Below are 9,375 nucleotides of genomic sequence, written 5' to 3'. Positions count from 1 at the left end.
AAAAATGCAAATCACAAAGCATATGATATTCACAGTTGTGAACATAATGCAAAAGTGAATGAGCAAAAGAACTAGGAAAGCCTAATTTTCATAAAAAACTATACATTAAATTCAGAAAGCAACATGCTTAAAAGAAGTTCAATGAAATTTTTTAAAAAGCCGACACACATCATAGCAAGGCTGGCTAATGTTGTAACAATATTGGTTTACATAGAGACAATGTGAAATCTCAAACCAATTTGATAAAAACTAACATATAAAGTGTAGTTTTGGGTCAACGTTCCATAACATAATGTAACATATATGTAGCAGCTTAAATGAGAATAAATGTGTTCTTAAGAGAATTAACATTATTCCTCATAATAATTGCTCTTTATTCACTAGAATCCAATGAAGTTGCGGAACAAAAGTTCTAAACTCTTAACGGAAGAATGCAATCATGCATGATCCTTAATTAACTCAGGAAATGTTTAGGGGGGGGGGGGGGGGGCGCATTGCTTACCACATTCAAACATTGGCAAAAGACCATGTACTTTGAAAACGTAATGTACATTCGTACAAATGCCTCAAAGTATGGGGGTGCTCGGCAAAATTAGTTCCACTAACTCCTAAAAATGTGGAGGTGCTTAGCAAAAGTCATAGCACTACCTCCTAAAAAGGTTCCAATTGGACCGAAAACCGTGGATTGTAGATTCATCAGTTATGCACACAACAACAGTGCTTATAGGTTTTTGGTTCATAAATCAGATATACCAGAGATCCATGTTAATACGATCATGGAGTCAAGGAATTCATCATTCTTTGAACTGACATTTCCATGTAAGAATAAACAATATCCGAAACGCACTCTTAAAGAAAGAGATGTGATGACCTCTAGTTATGAGGCAAGTACTTCTGGCTCTTTTGTAATCGATGCAGAAGAAATGAAAGACGAAACTAGACGAACCAAAAGAGCTCGTAAGGAAAACTCATATGGTGAAGATTTTATAATGTTAGTTCTCAGTGAGAATGAACCAAAAATCTTACATTGAAGCCATGTCTACACCTGACTCACCTTCTTTTAAAGAAGCAGGCAGTAGTGAAATGCATTCTATAATGCAGAACCATACCTATGAAATAACTTAGTTACCTCAAGGGTTTAAAACACTAGGGTGTAGATGGCAACTCAAAACCAAGTTGTAACTTGATGGCTCAATTGATAAGTACAAGGTCAAACTTGTGGTGAAAGGAAACATAAAGAAGGTCTATATTTCTTTGATACCTATTCTAGTTGGAAGAGAATAACTTCAATCAGATTATTAATTGCAATTGCAGCATTAAGAGACTTGGAAATCCGTCAAATAAAATTTAGATCTACCTTTCTAAACGGTGATTTAGAAAAGGAGATATACATGAAACAACCCAAAGAATTTATGATCCAGGGTTAAGAAAATAAAGTCTGTCGACTTGTGAAGTCATTGTATAGGCTCGAGAAAGTTTTAAAACAATGAAATGAAAAGTTTGATAATGTTATAATGTCAAATAAATTCAGCATCAATGAATGTGATAATGTATATACTTGAAATGTACTCCAAGTGGGTATATTATGTTGTGTTTGTACGTTGATGACATGCTCATCACCAGTAGTAACAGAGATATCATTCAACAAACCAAGAACATGCTTCATAGTCAGTTTGACATGAAAGACATGGGTCTTGCGGATGTTATTCTCGGCATTAAAATCACAAAGACTCCTGACGGGACAATTTTATCTCAGGATCATTATGCTGTAAAGATACTTGAGAAATTATAAGCCTAAAACTACTCAAGTAAAATTTCAAAAAAAAAGCCACTAGACACTCAACATCAATTAACTAAAAACGTAGGCGAGTCAGTGTCGAAGTGGAGTATGAAAGGGTCAATGGAAGTCTAATGTACTTAACCAATTCTACATGATCCAATTTAGCGCATACGGTAAACGTGTTAAGTCGTTATACAAGTAATCCCGGTCATACACACTGAAAAATTATAACAAGGATATTAAATTATTTGGGATACACTGTATATTATGGGCTACTCTATAATAAAGAACCCATAGTTTAGCTAACTTGGTGACCAAGCTTTTATTCAATATAAATACCCTATAAGCACTTCACAAATTCAATTATCTCATAACACACACATTCATCTCTCACTACACAAAAGAACCTTTCTCTCACTAGAAAAAGATACTTTAGATTTTTTTTCTTTTTTAAAGTAAGTGTCTCGAGAGTATATCGTAGTAGTTAGTTCGTAGATTCTGTTTAGGGTGTTGCAAAACAGTTTCATCACGGATGTATCCTAGATTCAAAAATTGCATAAAACCGTCACACATTACATGCTATTTATTAAGTTAAAGAAAGAGATCAAATCTCGACTCCGTGAATTTGTCTATTTCCTTATGATTTTTTAACGTTTTCGGTCTTTATATTATCTTTCTTATGCTTTTTGTTTCGTAATTTTTAATTAGGATTTTCGCGGTCCTGCGCCAGACAGCTTGAAAACGAAGACTTTTTGCTCTTTAGTGGTCAGGTCAGTATAAATTTTAAAAGTAAACGAAAAAATTTAAACTGGCAGCTTGGTTCAAACTTCAAAGTTCGACTGCTAGCTACATGTTGGAGACATAAAAATTCGTAATATGCAATTTATTCTGGTGGCCAATATCCGATCATAAACAATTTATTTTACAGACAATGGTTAAAATTTACAGTTTCTTCGAGTGTATTCATTTTGGATATGATGAATTAAGATATATTATTTTATAAAAAGGAATTCTCTTCATATGGATGATTAACCATTACACCATGAAAATGTAATCTTTTTTTTATAAGAATGTGAATTTTCATTAGCAGAGTAATGACACAAAGTGATATACAATCAGATTTGATGAAATCAAAGCCTAGTACTGCATCTAATCTTGCTAAACAAAGCAAACTTAGTCTAAGAGAACCCCAAAAAAAGGTAAAAAAGACCCTCTCAAACAGAAAGGTTTATAACACCATGAAAATGTTATCTTTCGTCAAAGAAATACGTTTACAACAAAAAAAAAAAGAAGAAGAGCTGTCTGTTTTTTGTGAGACAACGATACCATCTCTCCTTCTGTTTGCATGTCGATGGGCCTCCTTAGTTGCATCACTTGTCTGTATGTCGTCCTGCATTATACTCCTTATTATAATTTTATTGATATATATATTCTCCAAATAAATTAACTATTACGACAATGACATTATAAAACAATTATTAATATCATTAATTTTTCCAACAATTACAGATGTGGTCTTCAGTAATGTATTTTATGTTCACACACACAAAATTTAAATCAACAAAAAAAAGGCTAAAGATGCACTGAAATTTCTGTAAAATATCCCCTCTTCTCTCCCCAAACATACCCAATCACCCAACCGATTGGATATTAAATGTGTTTCGGATTTGGTTAAAATAAATTTAATTGTTAAGATCATTAAGAAACGAAATCATAATCCAGATTCAAATTTTTTTTTTAAGTTATTAGTCTTGTTAAAAAATTAATGATATATTTTTGAAAACATGCTTCCAAGCGAAATCAAAACGGTGCAAACTATATTTGCATTAGAACTAGTTTCATATTGATGCTATTATTAACCGGAAAAATCAGCATCAATAATGTAGACTGTGAATTTTGAAACATTTTTGGACCGTCAAATTCATATATGATCGGAAAATTCAAATATGATCGGGACAAGCCTTAGGATATGGTAGGAACATATTACGTACAAAATTATACAAATGCATATTTATATTTTATATGTTATATGCACATGTGACATGTATGTATACATGTATCGAAATATTTAGAAAGGGGGATCACAGGACAAACACTCGTGACATTGCCAGCTAGTGAGGATGACAAATGAAAAGAAATAAAAGAATAAAACGGCAAATATAAGAAAATAAAAACAAAAAGACAAAGAAACGTAGCAAAAGCTGCTTGCACCCTCCAACTCATTGACTGCACCATGCAATGATAAGACGATAAATAGTACAGCCAAAAACAAATACCAAAACTGCTTTTTAACAAAAATAAATAAATAAACAATTATTCACACCCAAATTCTTTATAGCTTAAACTCGTTAGTATAGTGTTCGTTTTAGATGTGACACTAATACATATCTATATAGAGAACAAAGACTCGAAATTGAGTTCAAAATAAACAAATTACTCATTTATCTGAAACTTTAAGCCATGAGAAACAATAATAATTTTTGTATATAACATTTCATAAGCCAAAAATATATATATCAAATATGAAGAACTCTACGAACCATTTAAAACAAAACAATAAAATTATACATTCTCAAACCATAAAGGCATAAACTCAGCTGCAATTCTTTTTAAGAGTCATGAATCCATTTATATAAACTATAAACGCAAAATCTTTCACAAGAGAGAAAAAGGAGCTGAGTTTAGATAAATTGCAACTATTTTTTGCTGATAAACTTAAGTATCAAGAGACTCGCAACAAAATTATAATTGCGGATTTTGATGACGACATGCGTACCTGAAAAAGATAGCATCTATGTTGATGAACCAGAAACCTTTTTAAAAAAATTCTCTTAGCTAGAAACTAGCATGATGGATTCCATACGGTGGTGAAGTTGCCGGACCACCACCAGGATTCAAAGTCGTGCTGTTTCTATCGACAGAATCCGACGAAGAGCCAACTCTTTCTCTACTATTCCCATGTTGTTGTTGCTGTTGTTGAACCCCTCCGCTTCCACTCATGCTTCTTACGATCTGTCCAACTCCAAGAAAGTCTCTAGTCATGCTTTGTTTATCAGCGTTTAATCCCTTGTTCACTCCTCCGTACGAACCAAACGGAGAATGTACTCCATTAACGTTGTTTCCCGTTGGATCGGGGTTAGAGAAAGAGTTCATCAAATCATAGAGATTACTCTCGTTTTCTCCGTACATTCCACTCCCAAAGTTTCTTAGAATGGATGAGGCATTGTTATTATTATTGTTGCTGCTTCCGTTGTTGTTGTTGTTGTTGCTGCTGCTTGAGGTTGAACCCATTTGAGCAGCTTTTTGAAGAAGAGCAGTGGCTGACATTTGAGGTGTTGATATGGGATTTTGCATTGATGAGCTAAAGAGTGAAGGCACTGCTCCTGAGCTTGTTCTGTCCGCCGAGCTAATCAGATTGTTAGGAAAGAGACCCGTGCTTCCTTCCCCTCCTCCTCCGCCTCCAATAGCATTTTCGCCATCAAAATGGTTCGAGATCATAAGATTACCGGAAGAAACAGCAGCAGCATTCTGGTTGCTTGTAGCAGAAGCAGCTCCGTTGTTTCCAGAGAGGAAACTGAGATTGAAGAGATTGGAGGAAGGAGAGTTATGGCTATCATGCGAGAACTGCATCAGACTCTGTTGAAAATTCATTGGTGATGGCTTGATGTTATTGCTTGCAGCCAAAAATCCTTGTTGTTGATCATGAAAGCTAGGGTTTTGGTCTTGCATGAAGTAACCTGAAACATTTGCAGCAATGAGATCAGATGAAGAGCGTGAGGCGGCTCCTCCACCTACTCCTTCGCCGCTTCCAAGTCGGAGAACGTCGCCAGAGTGATAATCAAGATGCTGTGGGGCCCCCGTGTGGGACAAACCAAGCATCATGCTTGAACTGTTGTTGTTGGAGTTGGTGTTTTGTCCGTACGGGAAGTGATGACTTGGTAAAGAAGTCAAAGAAGTTGGGTGTCTCGCACTCTCTTGAGCCAACGCGTCACAGAAGGCTCTATGTGTAATGAAACTATCTCGCCTGTGACTCAAAACAAAAAGATAATATTAGTCATTTCATTCATAATGGAATCTATTGGATCGTCAGATAAATTAAGCGATAAAATAAAAAGACATATTTTGGGGAAAATAAAAGAACAAAGTATTTATAAGTAGAGAGAGAGACTCATCATGTCACGTAGCTACAAATATATTCTTGTGTAATTATGGGATCTTGAAAAGTCGATGGATGGGTAGAAAGTCAGTCTACTACTCTTTTTTTTTTGAACAACTCTAGAAAGTCAGTCTACTACTCTATTATACGAATCTATTACTATTACATATACGTAAATTTATAACAGCTTACACACCCACATGCATTGATGCATATACATAAATAGGAGTACAATGTTGTGTCACACTTCAAGTTTGATGATGTATGTCTATATAATTTTTCTTACTAACAACTATCTTGTGTATATATCGGTATAAGTTATTATTGGGTTCACCTAGAGGGTGAATATCTAGGTTCACCAACCAATAGGATTTCATTATTTCATATTCGATATCTTTTAAAAAAAATAAAACAAATATTGTCAAGTTATATTATGTTTTTAAAATAAGAACGTAAAAAATAAATAAAAAATAATAGTAGTTAAAAAAAATATATTTAAAAAAAATATATTTTTAACGTCGTCAGCAAAACACTAAACCCTAAACCGTAAACACTAAACCCAAAACGTAAACCCTAAACCTTTGGATAAATCCAAAACTCTAAATCAAAACACTAAACACTAAAGCACTAAACCCTAAACCCTAAATCTTAAACTCTAGACCCTAAACCCTTGAGTATTTTAGTGTTTAGTGTTTTTGATTTAGAGTTTAGGATTTATCCAAAGGGTTTAGGATTTACCCAAAGGTTTAGGATTTAGGGTTTAGGGATTAGGATTTAGGGTTTAGGATTTAGTGTTTTGCTGAAGACATTAAATTTTTTTTTTTTCTGTAACGACTACTATGTTTATTCATTTATTTTTTACCTTTTTATTTTAAAAACATAATATAGCTTGACAATATTTTGTTTCCTTTTCTTAAAGATATCGAATATGAAATAACACAATTTTATTGGAGGTTCACCATAGGGGGTGAAGCCAAAAATAAGCCTATCTGTATATATGCAATAACTAATTAAAATAATCATTATTTAATTCTAAAATGATATTTTATATGCATAAGATATGTGTATGTGTGCATTAATGTGTATTTAAATAATATATGTGTATACAGAGAATTACAAAAGTTAAGGTAGGTGGAAAAAGTTATGTTTCACGAAATTAGTATGTAGAGAGAATGACTGAGAAATGAATATCTGAATCTGTTTTAATTCAAGATCCTATAAGTTCAATAAATGCAACTTCAGCATATATTCATTGATCAGGATTATATTAGACATAAATGCACTTATATATTTTGATGTGTGTGTGCGTGCACGTATACCACCATATTTTTATTTCCCTGGCTTCATTCCATTTATAGAACTCTACGTCACACACACATCAAAATCCAACCAAGAACCAAAACAAAATTCAAAATCGAAATTGTTTGTAGTGTATTAGTTGCCACTTCTATCAAATATTAGCGCCATTTTGTTTTTATGCAAAATGTATATTGTAATTATAATAAATCGAAAATAATCATGTGGTTCAGTTCAAAAAAAAAATTATGTGGCTTGTGTAGTTATGGTGCAGAGTACAAACGAAACATAAAAGGGAAACTCTGTAATGACAAACTCTCTATTATATTGTTTAGCAGCACGTGAACTGCCCGTAGTATAAGTACATAATTAAATCTAAGGAAAAAAATCCTGAGAAAAATCAATTTTATTTCTCTGACAGAAAATAGGGCGGTGTTTACGAGGCAAGATATATAGAAAAACAATAAAAGAACACAAATTTGAAATTGGTCCTCTTTGGTTTTGAGTTTCTGCTAGAAAGTATCTAATGAAATATGGCAGTTTTTTGTTCAAAAAAAAAAAAGAAAAATGGCAGTTTCAGTGTCATATATAGATATGGTTATATCATGCACACATACATTCACGTGTTCATCTATCAATTATGATTTTTTAATATCTTTATATACAAAAGGAAAAAAGAAATTAAAGTTGCATTTACTGCAGGAAAGAAAGCGATAAGAGCATCCAAGACTTCGAAGCGAAACAGAAAGTGAACCTAAGAATAAACCCTAATCCATGAAGAATGACTCAAGACACATATTCACACACATATCATTGAGCTATATATGATTAATTATAATTTAAATTGTTCAAAATATTTTCGAATAATTACCGGGAGAAGAGTGTACCACAGTCGCAACGATACTCTTTGGTACCACAAGTCTTGGAGTGAGCTTTCCAATCCGATTGAACAGCGTAACGCTTAGAACATTTCTCGCATTTCCACTTCTTTTCACCGTGTTTACGGTAATAATGTTTCTTGATTCCGGTGAGGTCTCCGAGAGCACGTGACGGATCATGGTGGACGCACGTGGGCTCCGGACAAAGATACACTTTCCTCTTCACTTCTTTGGTCGACTTCTGCTTAAGTTTCCATGGGAGATTGTGTCCTCTTCGATGAAGTTGTAGATTCTGTTCTCTCTGAAAACCTTTGTTGCATACTTCGCATATGAATCTATTTGTAGCCATTAGTGTCTTTGGAGATAAAGCGATCACTTCTGCATCGGAATCTAATAAAGAGAAGAAGAATAAATCGAGGCAAAAATATTGATTAGTTAAGGAATTTTTTATTGCATGATATGGTTAATGAAAATCTCAATTCTGGAAAATCAAGAACTAGGGTTTTGCTAATTTTCTTATTTCTAGATTCAGCTAGTGAAAAAGAGCTTTCTAGTTTTCACCAATCAATGTTTTAAAATTTTATCACATGATTTTATAAGATTAAGATGATCATAAGATTCAATTAAGGAGTGATAATTAACTTACTTGGAGTTCTTGGTTGATTTCTCTTCTTTTTCTGCGGTGGAGCTTCAAGAGGTTGCTGAGACTGCAGTGGCTGGTGGTGAGGAGGAGGAGGAGCGACGGCCGCGGAGGGATTCGGAGGAAGAAGGTGAGTTTGATCTTCTTCTCGAACTCCAAAGAAGGAAGCATTAGAGGATGAAGAAGCAGCCATGGATTCTTCTGTGTTATGTGTGATGGTGAGAGAGAGAGAGAAAAAAAATGAATCTAGAGAGAAGAAACTCGTAACATTAAATTCTTTTTTGACTTCCACTGATTTCTTATCTGAATAAAGCCCTAAAAACGGGATATTTCTGATTTTAGATTAATTGTTGTTAATTTTTAATAGACAATTAAAAACAGAAATTTTTTTTTTTTTGGTAAAAAAATAACAGAGAAATTTATGTGAGGTAATAGATGAGAGGAGGTGATAGTGACAAGTGAAACGAGTGCTAGGGTAGTAACAAATAAATAAATAAAACTACCGAACTCCATAGCTAGCAAACAGATTAAATCAATCTTAGCTTGGTTAGTTTGGTGTAATTTTTATTTTATGTATGATATTTTATACGGTACGTAGGATGCTAATATTATATAAATTAAATAT

The 9,375-nt window shown here is 33.5% G+C and overlaps 1 protein-coding gene across 3 annotated transcripts; it reads right to left on the bottom strand.

Annotated features, from left to right (window-relative positions):
- Positions 1-2,827: 2,827 nt before the first annotated feature.
- Positions 2,828-9,082, bottom strand: LOC106401355 (protein indeterminate-domain 5, chloroplastic). Of its 3 annotated transcripts, none has more exons than XR_001280463.2 (4): positions 8,757-9,082; positions 8,104-8,500; positions 4,557-5,804; positions 2,828-3,170 (listed from the first exon to the last, which is right to left on the bottom strand). XR_001280463.2 is itself a non-coding variant. In XM_013841859.3 (3 exons), the coding sequence occupies exons 1-3, from the start codon at positions 8,941-8,943 to the stop codon at positions 4,616-4,618; spliced, it is 1,773 nt and encodes a 590-aa protein (XP_013697313.1). In that variant the 5' UTR covers positions 8,944-9,082; the 3' UTR covers positions 3,751-4,615. The 3 variants fall into 3 exon arrangements, 1 of the variants encoding a protein (XP_013697313.1); XR_001280462.3 differs by lacking the exon at positions 2,828-3,170 and adding an exon at positions 3,751-4,006; XM_013841859.3 differs by lacking the exon at positions 2,828-3,170 and having other exon boundaries at positions 3,751-5,804.
- Positions 9,083-9,375: the final 293 nt, after the last annotated feature.

Source organism: Brassica napus, chromosome C2 (genome assembly GCF_020379485.1).
Source record: "Brassica napus cultivar Da-Ae chromosome C2, Da-Ae, whole genome shotgun sequence".
Classification (NCBI taxonomy): Eukaryota; Viridiplantae; Streptophyta; class Magnoliopsida; order Brassicales; family Brassicaceae; genus Brassica; species Brassica napus.
This window is presented reverse-complemented; position numbering and strand designations above follow the sequence as displayed.

Bases quoted from the DNA above. Each gene is read 5' to 3' on its own strand.
- LOC106401355 (XM_013841859.3), bottom strand. From the start codon at position 8,943: ATGGCTGCTTCTTCATCCTCTAATGCTTCCTTCTTTGGAGTTCGAGAA. The intron at 8,501-8,756 runs GTAAGTTAATTA...TCTCTTTATTAG, and splicing joins AAATCAACCAAGAACTCCAA to ATTCCGATGCAGAAGTGATC. The intron at 5,805-8,103 runs GTAATTATTCGA...TTTGAGTCACAG, and splicing joins TGTGGTACACTCTTCTCCCG to GCGAGATAGTTTCATTACAC.